Source organism: Zingiber officinale, chromosome 1B, assembly GCF_018446385.1.
Source record: "Zingiber officinale cultivar Zhangliang chromosome 1B, Zo_v1.1, whole genome shotgun sequence".
NCBI classification, from domain to species: domain Eukaryota; kingdom Viridiplantae; phylum Streptophyta; class Magnoliopsida; order Zingiberales; family Zingiberaceae; genus Zingiber; species Zingiber officinale.
Window position 1 is genome coordinate 108560003 of NC_055986.1, and position 18822 is coordinate 108578824.

General features: G+C 37.7%; 1 protein-coding gene across 1 annotated transcript; it reads left to right on the forward strand.

Annotated features, from left to right (window-relative positions):
* The first annotated feature begins 5622 nt into the window (after positions 1 to 5622).
* On the forward strand, positions 5623 to 7446 carry LOC121971325. The gene is made up of 2 exons (XM_042522526.1): positions 5623 to 5750; positions 5947 to 7446. Exon 2 carries the CDS (start codon positions 6136 to 6138, stop codon positions 7120 to 7122), a length of 987 nt encoding a protein of 328 aa, XP_042378460.1. The 5' UTR covers positions 5623 to 5750; positions 5947 to 6135; the 3' UTR covers positions 7123 to 7446.
* Positions 7447 to 18822: the final 11376 nt, after the last annotated feature.

Genomic DNA, 18822 nt, shown 5'->3' on the forward strand with positions numbered 1-18822 from the left:
TTTAAGTTAAGCTTATTGTTGTATTTAACATGCATTGTGAGTGTGTAGGATACAGGTACAATAAGGAAAGTACAAGGGTGATCTTGGCAAAGGAGGAAAGTCCAAGGATGAGTCTTGGCGGTGTAAGTCCAAGTATGTAGTCTTGGCAATGTAAGTCCATGTGTGACTTGGCAATAGATGAAGTCCCGAAGACGTGACCTCTTGGCAAAGGAAGACCCGACAATAATGACAAGGTCGATGGAAGCTCCAGAAGACAAGACGTGAAGGATGGGGAGGCATTCGAGGGACGCAAGACTGATGAAGGAGGCTAGAAGGCTAGGTATAAGTTGGTCGGGCGAGGACGAGTGCTGAGTGAATATGCTCGGGAACTAAATCCTAGGATTAGGGGCTTACTGTAGCGTTACTGTAACATTACTATAACGTTACTGTAGCAGTACTATAGCAGTCGACTGGTGTTTTCATCAATCGACTGGTGCGGACGACTGGCAGTCGACTGGGAGTGAACAGAATACTTCTGTTCATTCGTTTAGTGTGGAGCAGTCGACTGATGGAAGTATCAGTCGACTGGTATCGAGCCGTTGGGTTGTAACGATCGAATCTCTACAGAGGGCAATCGGTTGATGGTTTTGACAGTTGACTGGTAGGCGGGGTTTTCCAACTCGTGGCCTATATAACCAAGCATTACAAGCTTAGTTAAGGTTGATGAAATAGACTTGGTTAAAGCCTATTAGAGTCTCCTAAGTCCTCGTGTGATCGGTGTGCTTGTATTCAAGTGTTTGTGGTGAGGTTTCTCCATCAACAAGGAGCTTGAGCTAGTCGGAGGTTTTCTGGGGAGTCATCCACTAACGGATCGAGATCGTCCACCTTACGGGCAGCCATGTAGTAGGAGTAAGTGATCTCTGAACCACGTTATATAAACGTGTTAGAGGTTTGATTGTCTTGGTTATTACCTCTAGGCTTAACATTATATTTGTTAGATTTGTTTTTGTATTTCTGTTGTGCACTAACATTAAAGGAAGCGATCGATTTGGGTGAAATGCTATTCACCCCCCCTCTAACGGGCGTCAAGGTCCCAACAGTCACTGTCATTGCCAGTGTAGATCTAGCAACTACCATCACCCCTGATTACTACTGACACCTTAGCCGCAGATTTGATCACTGCCTCCGGCATAGATCAGGTGGTCGTCACCACCTTCGACGCAAATCCAATCACTACCGCTATCACTGGCGTAAATTCGGTCGGCGTCGCCTCCTCTGGTGCAAATCCCACCACTGTTGGCATAGACCCCGCCGTCGCTAATTTGACCATACTTCGCCTCCGACCCACACACCGCTACCTTGCTACGCCTCCAGGAACCCTCCGGCTTTCAAGCCCTCCGGCCTCTGGCCATCAGTCTAGGTCTTGTCCCTGAGGTCCTCTTCGATCAAGGATCTCCATTCGGCATAGCTCATCTCCAATCGACTTTACTGTTTGGACTTCCCAACTCACATCCCACTTTGTATTATATAAAAGTCCCACCCTCGTAAACTAAGGTACACGTACATCTATACATACGATTACATATACGCATTTACTAATGTATATCTTCATCTTTCCAAGTGGATGAGCTAGAGCACTCTCGACCTCTATTCCAACCCTCTCCTCCGCTCCTCTACTCCCCGTAGGTTCTACAAACAATTCAATTCTCCCTCCAGCTCATCCGCTTTTTCAAAGACTCCATGACTTAGCTTGGCCAATATCGAAGACAATTCACCCCGCCTTCCACTTGGTCATGAGACTTCGTCAACATCAGCAACACTTTATCGATGGCTCTTCCATAATATGTGTGTATATATAAGCTTCATACCTTTAAAGTGTCTGAAAGACTTTAAAGTGTCTCAAAGACTATAATTGACAAAATTGATGACCACTAAATGCATTTTGAATAAGTCGGATGAGCATATTTGCTCCAGTAAGATAATTTAATATGCTCATCCATTTAATGGGCAACATGAGGTGCAACAATGAGTGAATCATAGTTCTGTAAATGACGGTCCCCTTAGATGGGTCTAGTTATTAGTACATGAGGTGTTATTATAATGAGGTCTGGGGTTCGAATCTCGATAAAGTCGAAGGAAATACTCCTTTATGTGCTAGTCACTATTCCAAAGGCTAGTAACCGTCCATGATTTACCTCTTCTGTATTGACCTTGGGACGGGTTGATGAAGACGTTGGAGGCGAACATATTCACTTTTTGTCATAATAGTTATGTAAATGACCATTGTACTATGATAAATGTTTGTAAGGATTTATTCCCTTTGAGAAAATATGAGATCATTTTGAAAATACCGCTAAAATGTGGTCTAATAAAACAATTGGATTGAGCAAGTTGGGCAAATGAAATAAATTGGATAAACTAAGCCAGTTGGATGGCCAACTTTTGAAAAAAAAAAGTAAAATTGACAATGATATCCCTCGAGATTGTGACGGCATTCGAGCCGATGGATAACATACATAAACAAGTTTTGATGGAAACTTTATGTGGTAAAAGAAAAAAAAAATGAATACGTTCATCTTTAACATCTTCGTCAAATTTTGATGAAAACTCTTGCTACATCATTGTGAGGTGTAGTAATGAAAGTCTCTAGAGTCAGAAATATAAAAAAGTTTCAATACAGATTTTAAAAAGCGTGCTTTTTTAATAAAATTATCAAATTAGCAACTTTTTTTATTTTATAATAGATAGATTATCTTTTCTTTTTGATTCACGTGATAGATAATCATCATAAAAACAGGATCAGCTTGGTTCATTCAGTGAGATTCAAAAATTCATCGCCTTAATTGTTAGTTTGAGTATTTTGAAAATGAATAATTTTTTTTTTATAATCTAAGTATTCAAATTTTTTAACTGATTAATTTTAGATGATTAATCCGGGTCCATAAAATCCGTTATTAAGTTAAATCGAGAAGTATTTTACAATTCGACATAATATTCTTAGATTTATCATCACACTAAATATTCTTAGATTTATCATCACACTAGAGAAAAATCACTCTTGTAATGTGCCATAACGAAAAATCATACTTTAAATATTTTGTTAATCGTTGAAATATCTTACTACTTAATTATCCCAACAAAGAGATGATACTTTGGGTCAAATTTATCTTTCTCGATGTCTATCTAAAGAAAAAAAAATCAAATCAATTATTTGGATAATTCATACAAGTTAAATTAAAAATGACAAATATAGCAACAACAATCAAACTAATTATGAATTTTTAAAAATAATTAAATAAAACTTTAAGAAAATAATGATAAAATATATTTAAAAAATATAAGGCAAAGTGATATATTTTTTTACCTATGTATCAAAAAAATTTAAAATTATCACATCATCAAATTGTACTCAAAATCTAGAAATAAATATATAAATGTGAGATCATTGAAGTTCGGTCATAAAAATAATTAAAATTTGACAATGTACCAACTTTATTCATAAATTGAATTTGAACATGTAAATATGCACAAGGCAGTCATTGAAGTTCTAGAGTAGTTTAAAATGCTTAAAAATAGTTTTATAATATATAACTTTGACCAAACATATAATAATTATAATTAGTTAAAATTTAAATATTATAGAATAATTTTGATTAATATTACTACGGATCATTTTTGAATTGCTCGATTACTTTAAAAGCATAATTAAAGTCCAATATTTTCTTAAAATGCATCTAAATTTAAAATAGAGAATGACTTGACTATATAACATACTAAAAACCATTTAACTGCGATATAGATATAGTTAGATTCTAATTGCCAATTAAAGAGCATCTGTAATTCTGTATATTTAAATTTTAAATAAAAAATAACTATTTAGTAATTTCATCCAAAATTATTAATTATATAACTTTTTCTATTATTATTTTTTAAAAAAAATAATTTATTTCTAAATTTATAATTCATTTAGTAATTCTTAAAAATCTATAATATAATTTTTATATCATTTTTTTAAAATTATATATATTATATAATTTAATAAAATTCTATATGAGCATATATATAACTGAGTTCAGTTTGGGATCGAAATCCTCTGCAGTGCGACGACGGCAACGGCCATGCAACCGTACTGCTTCTGTTCAACCGGCGGATGCAACCGCCAGCCGCCCGATGGCGAAGAGACGTACTCTATCACCTCCTTTTTCCATTCCCCCTCGCGCTTCCCTCCTCCCCACTTCCACTTCTCCGTCGATCTGATCTTCCACGACGATGAGCGCCGCCGGGGCTTCCCCTGCTCCTCCTTCCTCCCTCTACGCTGCTGGCGCAGGAGGCGACGGAGGCGGCGGCGGAGATGGCGATGATCCCTCCCGTCCCCCGCCCTTCGAACTGTTTCACAGAGTTGGCGCCGGCCCCATTGTCCCTGAAGAAGGGGAGGAGGATGAATCAGAGGAAGCAGAGGATCAGGCGCCGGCCAACGACCGGGAAGGAATAGGGGAACCTTCTCGCCGGGCTAGGCGCCGGGGAAGGAGCGCTCCGGCGGGGCCACAGCAGTGCGGGACGTGCTACAAGGTGTTCCCCTCCATCAAGGCCCTGCACGGACACATGCGGAAGCACCCGGCGATGTTCCGCCGCGCCGCGATCTCCTTGGTGGAGAAGGACTCGAACCCGGAGGACCGGCGGTTCGTGTGCCGCAACTGCGGGCGCGAGTTCCAGAGCCGACAGTCCCTCGGCGGCCACTCCGCCAGCCACAAGGGCGAGAACGGGTGCTACCAGAAAGCGAAGGAGGAGCGGGAGTACGGCCCGGCCAGAGGGCGAAGGAAGAAGAAGACAGGAATCAGCGAGGAAGAAGCGGCGGAGGAAGCGCGGCGGTCGACGGCAGCCATGTTGTCGTTCGTGTTCGCCAAACAACCGCGTCCGGCGCCTCTGCCTCCGGCGGAGGTTCCTGTTCCGAGCACTCCGGCATCAGCGCCACCACAAATTGCAACCGAGACGAGCAAGATAAGAAAGGAGGCGGAGGAGGAAGAGCTGGACTTGAATAAACTTCCCGACGAGTCCTCTCCTTCTTCCCCCTCGCCAACGGAGGCGACGACGGAGAAGAACAACTTGGAGTTTGACCTGAATGAATCGCCAGAGGAGGCGAGAAACACGAAGAAGAGACCGAACGTCGACTTGAACGAATCCCCGGAATCGACGAACGCAAACTGGAACTGGAATAGCGACGTTGGTGGTTCCGTCACTGCAACGGAGACGGCGAGAAAGCGGAAGGAGAAGAAGAAGAAGAAGTCGAAGCTGGATTTGAACGAGTCGCCGGAGGAGAAATAGCGGGAATGGGAACGGCGGAATGGCAGTTCGACCTCTTCCCTTCCCGCGGTTCAAAGAGAGAGAGAGATTTGCTTAATATTTAAATTATATTATTTTGCTAAATAAAAACCAACAAAAACTCCTTTGTAATACATTTTTTTCATGTATTTCCAAACGTGAAAGTCTTCGTCATTATTAGTTATATATCCATTGTTAATATTAAAAAAGTGTAAATTTTCTCGAATAAAATTCATTCCAAATACAAAACAAATTAAGGGCATATTTGTAATTTTATATATTTTTCCTCCGAATTGGTGATAGTTCATGTTCTTATATAATCCTCTCATTTCCTCTCTCTCTCTCTCTCTCTCTCTCTCGTGGGGTTTGGGCGAAAAATTCCACCTTGGTTGGCAGCTCTATGTTCGAATCTCCCATCCGGAAAACCCTAATCGCCACTTCCGCCGAACTAGGTATTTATTCATGTCGATCGTCCCCCCTCTGCATCTGCAATTTGTGGGTGATCTATTGGTTTTGACATAATCCTTGCCTGAAACTACGATTTGTTGAGTCCGTCGTTTGGTTTTGGTTGATGATTTCTGATGAGTTTTACTGGATTTAGTTTGTTTTTAACTCAAATTATCTTCCTTGATCTTAATTTTGTACCAGCGATGAAAAGATCTGCTGGGCGTCGATCAAATTTCGATCCTAAATCCGATCTTGAAGCTTATTGCGATCTCTCCTTGTGATTAGTCATCTTCCAATGCTGAATTCAATCCCCAAGGTTATCGATCAAGATTGGATTTTGATACGATAGCCAATTGATTCATAATCGTTGAACCGTAAAGGGTTAATTGGATGGAATCTTTCGATGCTAATAATTATTTGCCTCCTCATAAGCGTCTGCTCGCTGAACTTCGGAGGGAGAATTCCGAATTTGATTACCTGCCGCCAGTTCCTTTTGTTTCGGGCGATCTTGGTGCTCGGCTTAGAGATATTATTAACTCCCCAGATTCGACTCCGGAAAAGATCCTTGAGGTTTCCGAATCTGTGGCTTTGGCAGCAACTGAAATTGCTGTGGTAGCAAGAAAAACTGCAATTGAGAAAGCTGCAGCAGCTACAAAAGCTAAATCTGATGCCAAGGATGCATTGCTATTTCTGGATTCTATCACGATGAATAGGAAATGCAGAAAAGTCTGTTCAAACAAAATTAAAATGAGGAAAAAACATATCCCAATAAAGCTCCTGTATAAGACTTACCATCCTTCTGGAAGCCTAGTAACTCATGAAGAACTAACAAGGAAGATGCATCATGCAATGAATAGTTCATCAATAATCTCCAATCATAGGGAAAAGCTGATTCAGAATTCTGGGCAAGAAGTTCCATGTAATAGTGAGGATGTCTACAATGAAACTGCACATGATTGTAATGTGGAGAGTATCACAAGTAACTACTCCGAAGGGAAAACTGTTGTATGTTCCAAGGCTGACAATTTTGAGGAGGAAGAAGATTTCTGTCACCGCATGAAGAAACAACAAAATGAGTTGTTCAGATCAGTAGCTGGTAGTAGGAAAGTGAGGGTTAAGCAAAAGAAGTTGCTTTTGAGTCAATGCAACCTTAGAGATATAGTAGAGCCACCAAAAAAAATATCACCATCTGAAAATCTTTCTTCTTTCAAAAAAGAATCAAATTTGGATTCTGCAGAAAGTAATATGTCTTCAGATGATACAAAAGTGGTTCCTGATGGTGGAGTCTCAATGAAGATTACTTCGGCATGGAAATGCAAAAAGATCAGGGTATCACAGTGCTCATCGGATAGTAATATATTGAAAGGATTGTGTTAACAATCCTTCGGCAACCACTTTCTCTACTGGGTACCTATATGATAACCATGCCCACAAGATGAGTTTTTGGACCATAATTGGTATTCTCATAATTTGGAACCGGTTTTCATCCATATCCAATGTGGAAGGGACTCAAACAGATCCTTTGCTGAATAGTTGTTTATTTTCAGTTTTTCTTCTACCAGGTGCTTGCTTCATAATTTATGTGCAATAGTGGTTTGCTTTTGTTTCTTCGAATGCTTCACTTCATGTTATTATTTCTAGTACAGGACATTTGTGTTATTCATATTTCAAAACCAATGCTAAATCTATTACTAGTACTAATCGATGGCTTGTTGAGAGAGTGGTAATACTAATTTGATGGTCAACTAGGTTAGGAATTTGTATCTATTTATCAAACCTACCACAAAAAATGTGTTGAAAGTAATTGTAGATTCATGCTCCAAATGTTGAAATTATACTTGCTGATGCTATTTTTTGCACATGGAAATTTTCCTATCAGTAATGATGCATACCATAGTTTTAAAAAGTCGTTGCTTGGTTGTGTATACTGATGCCTAGGTGGATTTTCTAGGAGACTGGATAGTGACTGCATATGACATATGCAATCTACATATACATTTGAAACGAGAAATCTTATTTGATTCATTTGGATCGTTTATGTTTAATGACATTGAGTTATACCCTAAGCTACTCTATTTAGTTGCTTATAAGTTCTAAGTGTAAACTTAAATGCCAATTCTGCGAGTTCTAAACAATGTTAATTGTTTTATTTCGTGTGTTGCCGTTGTATGCTCAACATATATTTCTTCTATATGTAAGTATGGATTGGGTGTTCGATTCGTCTGTTCTCAGTTGCATGGTTTTGTCTAAGTAGGAAATACTATCCCAAAACTAGCCACCAATTTAGGTTGGTATGGAGAAAATAATTGGAAAGTACACTAGATGGTTCACTTATGGACATAGAAAGAAATGAATGTTTATCGACTATAAAGAGGATAAAACATATTGAGTACTGCAGGAGAACATACAAAATTAGGCAGAAAATGTAGAAAGGTTGTCTCCTGTCTTTGCTGTTAAATCAGCAGCCTGGTAGAAACTGCTTGTCGAATGGCTTCCTCCTCTGGCTCCAAATACTGAGAAATTCTTTCGACTCCGATAGCATGTTTTCAATCTCATCTGCTTTTGTGAGTTTGAGTCCCAGTCCTACCAAGCCAGAATAGAGAAGGCTAAGGGCACATTTCTATGCATCTTGAGTATGCACCTTACGATTTTCTACCCCTCGCGATCTATTTTACAGTTGAAGAAGTGTTCTCGTCCACTTGAGACAACCAGTGATGAAGTTCCAGTAGCTCTGTCGGAATACTGGCCTACTGAAATTCATACAAATTCGATATCTTTCTGTGCTACAGCCTAAAGCCATATTTTTATTCAAGAATCTAAGCAAATTTATCTTTCAATCAGCATCCTTGTTATTGGTTTATCTAATTGATATTAATTTAGTAATTATCTGATAATTTTCTCCTTTTATACCAGTTTCCGTAACTTTGGCAAAGTTTATGACCCTTAGACCAATCTGTACTAAGAAAATTTGCATCGATGAACTCTTCTGTTGACAAAGAAACCTGCATCTTCAAATCTCATTAATTGTAGTTATTAAGGAAGATAATGACACATCAATTAATATGATAAACTTATTGTTCAATGTTTCTTTCAGCTAGACCTGCCCACGTGTAACCGAATTAGACCCAGTAAGCCAAGCCTGGGGCTGGGCTAGTTCGAACCCTCAGTTCAGTGGTTTTTTTAATATTTATAATATTTAAGTAATATTAATGTTGTGGTTAAATTAACCTATTCTATGTTTCTATTTAAAATAATTTTTTAACATATTTATTTTGAATTCTTTAATGTGAGTCTATTTTACCTGTTGTCTTGAAATTTTTTATATAGGACTATTTTATCTATTTATCTTGAATTATTTGATATAGATTATTCTATCTTTTTATTCAAGATAATTCATAATCTATTTGTCTTGAATTATTTGATACAAGACTATTCTTCCTTTATCTTATTAAATTTATTAATTTTATTTAACTCTCTTAATTATGATTTATTTTATTAATTTAATATTTAATTTATAAAAATATGATAAAAACTATTTAAGTTGGATGTTAACTTTTATGGCAAAGGAATATAATTTATTTAATAATAAAATTATATATACAATACAATCTATTATGAAACATATAAAATTAATGTATATATATATATATACACACACGATATATATAAAATTGTTTATATATATATTACTCAACGTGACAAGATCAAAACTTATTTTTTAAAAAAATTATTTGTCTTGAAATTACATATATGCCACATGTAAATTAATTTTTTAATTTATTTGTCTTGAAGTTGTTTATATAGGACTATTTTTATCTATTTATCTTTAATTATTTGATATAGGTATTTGTCTTGAATTATTTGATGTGAGACTATTCTTCCTTTATCTTATTAAATTTATTAATTTTATTTAACTCTCTTAATTATGATTTATTTTATTAATTTAATATTTAATTTATAAAAATATGATAAAAACTATTTAAGTTGGATAATAACTTTTACGACAAAGGAATATAATTTATTTAATAATAAAATTATATATACAATATATCTATTATGAAACATATACAATTAATATATATATATATATATATATACACACGCACACTTGATATACGAAATTGATATGTTGCCCGACGCCACGTATACGACCGTGAGCGAAATTCGACGTGGTCTATCTCACACGATCAAAACTTAATTTTTTTTTAATCTCTTATCTACATGTAATTTTCTCTTTCCTTTTAAATTAAAATAAAATTTCAATTTTTCAGTCGTATGATTACATACAATAATCAATGTAGTACTGATTTTTAAAGGTGGTGTAGCTACTACAATGTTATAATGGTTATTATACAGTAGCTGCTACAACGTTATAGCAACTACTACACAATATCTGTTACATATTGTAGTAACTACTGTAACTGCTACAACGTGTAATAGTTGTTGTGTAGCTACTGCACTATTGTAGCAACTACTGCACTATTGTAGCAACTACTGCACTATTGTAGCAACGTTACTAGACCATTATAGAAACTACTGTATTGTTGTAGTAGCTACTGAATCGCAGTAGCTACTGCACGATTATAACAGTTACTACATAGTAACTGCTACAACGTTGTAGCATCAATATTATAATGATTGTTACATGCAGATGAAAAAAAGATTAAAAAAATTAAATTTTGACTGAGTCAAATCACTCACGTCAGATGTCGCTCACGATCACACAAGAAGCTTCAAGTATATATATATATATATATATAGCACCTCTCGCCTGCGGTGTTTCGGTGTGATTTTGGTGCGGCAACGATTACCTGGACGCCACGTCAAGCGAGTTAAGGCAAGTGGAAACAAGCCGCGTCAACACAAAAACATCTCCTATCGCCGCGGTGCTCAACTCTCCAAACAAAAAACTCTAGCAGTCTCTCCCTGTGTCGCGCCTCTCTCCCCGCGATCCCTCCCTCGCCGCGCCTCTCTCCCCGCGATCCCTCCCTCGCCGCGCCTCTCTCCCTGCGATCCCTCCCTCGTCGCGGCTCTCTCGCCGCGAACATCTCCTCGCCACGGTGCTCAACTCTCCAAACAAAAAAACCCTAGCAGCGGCCTCCCTCCCTCCCCGCGATCAGCCTGCGAGATCTCCCTCGCTCGCCTCTCTCGCTAGAACCCTAGCTGCGGCCTCCCTCCCTCGTCGCGGCACTCTCGTCGCGATCAGCCTGTGAGATCTCCCTCGCTCGCCTCTCTCGCTAGAACTCTAGCTGCGGCCTCCCTCCCACCAAAACACCGCATCTCTCGCCGCGAGCAGCCCGCGAGAACCCTAGCTGCGCCCTCTCTCGCTGTGAGCAGCCCGCGAGAACCCTAGCTGCGGCCTCTCTGGCCGCGAGCAGCCCGCGAGAACCCTAGCTCCTCTCTCCCCTTGCCTGGGTTCCTCGCCTCCACGAAGCCGACGAAGTCTCACAGGCGCCCTTCCATCCCTGCTCAGTTGTCGGTGGAAACCATGTAATTTCCCAAAAATTATGCTGAAGCTTTCCTTAACTTGTTTTTTTTACTTATGTTGTGGAACTATGGTTGCATTAGATGATCTTTTCTTGATAACCCTTATTAATTTTCTACAATTGCTTGGTACCTGATTAATGGTATCATGAATTCTTTGTCGGATATACAAAAACGAAAAATATTATATGACAGTTGCTCACTGTAATGTAGGATTGAGCTTAAGGTGTTATTTTGAGGATTTTGTTGATATTCCTCAATTGCTGCATAGGAATTACCAGAAAACCTGTAAATTTAGGGGAATTAACTTGATCATAATTGTGGAAAAAAATGCTCATACACCTGTAAATTTGGGGGAATTAACTTGATCTTTTCTGATTTGTGGTTCTCATTTTCCAAGGTATCTATTATTTATTTCATTACAATTTGTACATTAATTGATCATGGTTAACTTCTTTATGTAAAACAAACATATATAGATGTTGAGATCATGACCATGCAACTTAAGTTGGTTGGAAACAATATCAAGTATAGAGTTTAGAGGTTATAATAAACTACTATTGGATGATCCATCCACTGATGTACTTGGTGAGTTACATGCTTCTTTGGTTTTATGACTACTTGAATATAGTTCATGTTTTAAGCTATTTTATGTAGAATGTTAATTAATGAAAAATTGATTATTAGGTTGTTATTTCATGGCATCATCAAGTTTTAGCAGCATCGAAAACACAAGATTTCAACCTGTAACATGTAGAGACTGCGGACAAAGAACATTGGTGTGTGTTTCTCGATCAACCAAGAATCCTGGAAGACAGTATTACAGTTGTCGACAACATGGATGGCAAAAGTGGATGGCAACCGATACTAGTTCATCTGGCAATATTGAAAGTGAAGACAACGCTTCTCATGGACATAATCCGGGAAAAATCCAAATACAGAAATTCATTTGGATATCAGTGATAGTGAACTTAATTCTCTTAGCTATAATCCTGATTGTGTTGTTAGTTCATCTTGTTATTTAGTGTTAAGTAATGTTCTTGCTGCCAATCAAAACAACAATCTCGAAAATATTGTAACAATTCTTAGCACTTTTAGATGCTTTTAATATTGTAATATTATTCCCTTGAGATGTGGTTATTGCATTATCAGGCTCTCGAAAATGTTTCATGGATAGCAAATTGTGATCTTGGAGACGTTCTAGGAAGATATCCTTGCTTGAATCTGGGAAATCAGGTATATGATTAAACATTGAAACCTCTAAGTGTATAATAGCCAAACTTGTAAAGCAACCTATAGATTAGCTCTTATTTTCCGGATTTATTTGTCTAAATGCCACTCCAAAAGAAGCAACCTATAGTATCATGTGCAAATGCCACTCCAAAAGAATCAGTAGCAAATTGTTATTTTTGTATAACCTAAACATGCAAATTGTCGTGATGAAAGTTTGAAGGCCAACTTCAAATTGTCATCTGGTTATGTGCTGCAGACTTCCAACATTTACATGACAGCATGACACACCATTTCGAATCTCTCCAGGGATTTGAAAGAGCACTTGAGAAGATTGCAATAGCAATCTGATTCTAGAAGGTGGGCAGCAGTGATGGAGATGATGCAACAACGGGCAGTTGAGGTTGCAGGGAGCACTTGACAAAGAATAACGAACTTGTTCAATGGGCAGATGGCTCTACCAATTAATCTCCCTCCACGCTAAAAGATAAAACTTGATTTTAATGAAGAATGTAATAGCTGTTTATCGAGAGATGATGAGCTGAACCTTCTGTCTTTCTTACATTTATCCAATCTCTGAGACTTCAGTTCATCAATGATGTTATCAAGATGTATCTGGTGAGAATAGCTTCATCTAGGTTTTGCAACAGCATTTCCAATGACAAGGCCAAGTTTAATTGCTAAACATGGGTTGCAATTTTGCTTTGATGTGTTAATTGATGCAAAACTGGATGCTCGAAATTAAATTTCTGTTGATTGTGAATGAGAACTTGAAAAACCTTGCGGTTTGTAGTTCATCTGCTGCAATCCTGAAGAGAATCAAATGCTAGCTTTACTATGAATTGTTATCTGAACAATACAGTAGAGTAATCCTTTGTCCTTTAGTTTTCTCTTCATCACCCAATTCGCCCAATTCCTTCTCAGCTTTGGTGAAATAACTTTGGCAACAACAAATACCAATAATATCTAGAGATGTTCTTCATCTGCCATAGAAGCAGAAACTGCTTTGTATCTTGTTACTGTCATTTGATCTATATGCTATGTTATGGAAGTAAATCAGTACTGCTACAATGAATTATGTCTGAACAAGTTGTTGGCATATAAACGTGTTTTTCTTACACATATTCGACAATAGTGCAAGTTGAGTTGATAATCTTCACTGGACAAAGAAATGTGGAAAAGGATCCTCTTTCACACATACACAAATGTGAAAAGAACAAACAACATATTCATATATAGTTGCACACAATGTATGGAAGATAAACTTACCAAGTGCAGTAAAATCATGTTCAACTGTAGCTCGAACAAACAGGGCTCTAATTACCTCCTTTTTATTCATATACAGTTACATACAATGTTCTATTAGATTCTGGACCTTAGAAAGAATTGATAATTGGGAATTATTGCAAAAAGACAAGTCACAACCAATGTGTGCATATGTATTATCCTACATTGAATTAACCATAAGGATTAACATAGAAAAATACAGCAGATAGCAAATTGAATTTGTTCGCTGAGAAAAAAAATGGTAGCAAAAGCAAACAATTATCTTCTGAGTAATATAATTCAACAACAATTATCTTTCTCTTCACGCATACATTCTACAACTGAAAATACATGAACAACTATCCATTCTAAATCAATAGGTTTGAGTCCAAGAGTTCTAGAAAGGATTAACAGCCACGTACGTCATCCTTGGTGTTGCCTCTGTTAATTAAATGCTACGATAAGCTGAAGCAAGTGACTTGAAATCAGTAAGAAGCTAATGATTATTCTTCTTAAATGTTTCATCAGTAAGAAGCAAGAGACATGATAATATAATAGAAAACAATTATCTTTCTCTTCACATGAACAACTAATATCATAATATACTTGTTTGTGTCCCAATATCTAAATATGAAGTTCCTAGGCATGCGACATGCCCTAACTAATATCAGGTGATAGGTATATATGCTATTAAACATGTCAACAGATACTTATATTGGTGCACGTGTTTCTGATAATAATATATGAAAAATAGTTACTAGCAAACTTTAACCAAGTTATGCTACAATATTTGTATCAAAACATAGTGACAAGACTTATCCATGCAAACATAATAAACCTGACAGGAAGAATGCATCAATCGTCCAAATTTCAAATATTGAAATCTCTAAACTTGATAAAGTGGTGCATTAGACAAGCATGCATAAGAAATCCAAGACAAGTAACAAACAACACAGGGAACTAAAAAGGTTAAACAAGGGTTTCTACCAAGTTAGGATTTCAACCAAAGTCTAGTCTTGACATCACCTTATTTATTATCTTGATTGATATCTATAATTCAACACCATAGTCACCAGTCAAACACTATTAAAAAGTGTGAGATCAGGTCACACTAAAGAAATCATTAAGAAGCTAATGATAATTATTCTTAAATGTTTCATCAGTAAGAAGCAAGAGGCATGATAATAGATATTTCATCAGTAAGTTACCTAAAACATCAGGAAGTTACCTAAAACATCATCAGTAAGTTAATGATACAGTTGTCCATCATCAAAAGTGCATGTTGTTAGAGCCTGCAATAATAAAGACAAATTATTAATTTTTTTTATTCAATAAACAATAAACCACTATAATTTAACAAAATAAAACTATGATAGTACCAACTATAGATCCCAAATCAGGTTTATATGTGTTGTCAAGACTGATATGATTATTATCTTCAATTGATCTGATAATTGTGACATTATCATATACAAAATATAATAAAATATAATAAAAATGTAAATATCGACACATACCCTTGATGCAAATTGAGACAGTTACGCTTGTCATGTGATACTCCTCGAAGTCCGCATCCATGACAAAGCCTAGAATTTGAGGTTGATTTCTCCTTTGATGATTTTAATCTCTTCCCACATCCCTTAGTTCTTACTGTAGAAGGATCAATAATATCAAGACCCTCATCAATGGATTTCTTTCTTTGACTTCTATCACTGCATGTTGTACTAATGAACATCTCTTGAATTTTATTGTAGATATAATCAAATTGTTCATCCAAAAAGGTTGTCCTCTCATTACTCAAAGATGCATCATCAACTAATACTGAAGCTTTATAGGATAACCTTGAGTGCCTCGACATCAAATACCTTTCCGAATCTTGATTATCAATGACATTTTGCTCCCCTAAAGCATATATTGCTCCAACTTTTGCATCTCGTGTCCATCGTTTGAGTATATACATATCAAGCAAAAGAAAGACTTGGTTGATACGAAAAAATGCTAACATATGTCTGCATGGAATACCCTCGAACTCAAATTTCGTGCAGCTACATGATATGTAGTCCCTTTGTTTGTCATGCGTGAGCACTCTTAATTTTGATGAAGAAGAACTTTGAAATTTCATCACATGGTAAACCGCTGAGGCAACTCCTGTAAATGTCTGTTGCACATAATAACTATGACTCTCGGTCATTTCGCTTTGAAACACCATCCATTTCTTTTTTTTGTATATCTTAACCATTTGAGTTTCCATTGGCCAGGTTGTCTTAACCTTAGGATGCTCATTTATATCAATATGGTCTGCAACTAACTCATTGTATCTTTGGTGCCTCAGTGCTCTATTAAAACGGGTGATAAAATCCATTAATTAGTTCTTACTTGAGACATATTTCTTGAAAAATGCATGTGAGCCTTCAGAGCTTTGACTACTTGACATTCCTGCTGAAAATACATGACTAAAATATACTGGAACCCATCTGTGTCGCAATTCATACATCAAGGATAACCAATCATTTTTCTCTAAGTTAGCATATTTGATAGTCTCTTCCCATGATTTCTCAAAATCATCAGCTGTTGTAGAATTTGTAATGACATTCTTTATGCTGTGATAATGGGTTCGAAAATTTAAAGGGTCTAATTTATCTGAGAATTTGTTCAATATGTGTCACAAACAATATCGATGCACTGTTTGAGGGAAACACTGTGCAATAGCTTTTGTCATAGCAAGATCTTGATCAGTGATTATAACGTTTGGTGCACCTTTAGGCATGGCTTCTAAGAACTTTGTAAGCAACCAAACAAAAGAATCAGTTTTCTCATCACTAAGAAACCCGCAACTAAAAAAAATTGTCTGATGATAATGGTTGTAACGACCCAACTCCTAGGTACTAAGCTGTGAGTCGGATCGCTACCTTAACTACTGAAGCTACTGTGCTGTACTGTGCGGAAACTGGGTAAAATAAAAATTTCACTAACTGACTCTATTAAACTGACAACTGGTACACCCATGCTATTATAAGGAAGGGTTCAAGACCTTTCCGGTTGGGGTATATATGCTAAGGAGGATACTTGACCTCCCATCTGAGCTAGAACTCAAAGCTGACTTCCCAGCTAGCTACTGTTCGATCCACGGATCGATCAAACTTGCCCTGCTTCTGTGCTCTGCTGGATCGGTCTGCGGACAATCCAGCAGAGGCTGGATCGGTCGGCAAGACCGATCCAGGTGTGTCTGGATCGGTCTGCAGACCGATCCAGGCACCTGGAGACGCTGGGATGCCTACTGTTCGATGCTGGGTCGGTCGGCTGACTGATACAATAGCTACTGTATCCATCTGGATCGGTCGGCTGACCGATCCAGGAAAAAGAGTTGCACTGGATCGGTCTGCTGACCGATCCAGGTTCTGATAGTCTGAAACGAAATCAGAATTTCTGATTTCCAGCACTGATTCGTGCCAAAAATCACATACACAAGCTCTAGATACATGAAAAACACTCTAGCATGTAAATACTAACATTCTAAACATGATAAACTAAACAAGACATAGTTTACTAAGCTATAACACCTAGTAACAAGACTAAGTCATAAAACTAGACATGTTAAGTACTAAAACTGAAATAAAAGCGTATAGATCCCAAGGATCTTTATTCCAGACCCCTTGCGCACACACATCATCGTAGCATCGCCCTCCAGCCTCCGTTAGTCCACTTTTCTTTTACCGGTATCTGCAGTATAAGAAAAGTAGCATCTGTAAGCTAAGAAGCTTAGTAAGAAACCATCTACCTCACAAAAACATGCAACGATGCGATTATGGTTTTAAAACATGCTGTTTGAAAACTTAACTGAGCATGGCAACATGGCATGGCATACAAACATGTACTGAACTGATCATGGCATACAAACAATCTGAGCATAGCATACTGTATCTGAAACTAAGCATAAATACTGAACTGGTCATGCATATACATCTAACTGGTCATGAACTCAAATCATGAAACTTAACTGAGATAATTAACTAAAACTGAAACTAAGTTAGTGTTTCCATCACTGATTACATATTTGGAAAACTATATATAATAATAGATGAAAATACTAAACATACTGCTGGGGCCCTGACAACTGTACTTACTGTGCGCGCATCCCTACGAGACCCGGGATTGCAAGTTCCGAATCCAGCAGGGTTACTAGGTTATCTGAACCTAGGGACGACTGTGGGAGTCCAACCCATGGATATCTGATCCAAGTACAGTGCCAACTGAATAAAAGTAAAATACTGAATACTGTTTTATCTTACTTTGTTGTTCTAGGTTATCTGAACCTAGAGCTAGGTTATCTGAACCTAGAGGCTACTGTAGGAGCCCACCCAATGGATATCTGATCCATATAGTTGTAATAACTGATAATAAGCTGAATAAAATGTTTCTAATACATTTTACATGCTGTTAGGACGCCTACTGGTGCATCCTCCTGAACTGGGCATTCTACCGAATGCTTGGTGCGCACTAAAAGCACACCCTAAAACTGAAAATTGTAGAACTACTGAACTAACGCCAAAACTAACAAGCGAGAGCAATTATACTGCAGGTGAGGGGTTTCTTACCTCAATCGCAAGGTTTTCTTACGATTCAGTCTGCTAGGTTTTCCGAAAAAAAAAACTGCTCCGTTCGACGAACCGCTTACGTCCTCTCGTTCCTCTCGCGGAGAAGAACCGACTTCGTGCTGGTGTTGTCGCCGGAAAGTGAACACACGATCCTAGGGAAGGAACCCTAGGTCTCCTTTGCTTTGTTTGCTGCGCCGAGAGAAAGAAACGGGAGAGGGAGAGAAAGGCTTCGGTGAGGAGAGAAAATGCCGAACCAAATAAAAATAAACCAATCCCACTTAAGTTTTCTATTTATATCAACTAGTTATTTCTCCCAAATCAAATATAAATATATTTGATTTCCTATCCTTTCAGCACGACCCTGCTGGGTTCACTTGGTTTCCGGAACACATAATAAGTCGTAGGCTCCGATGGGTCCCGGGTTCGATTCCCGCGTAAACCATTTTGCGACTTATTTGTTTTTGCTACTTCCGGTACTCCAAAAATTATGTAAAAATATCCT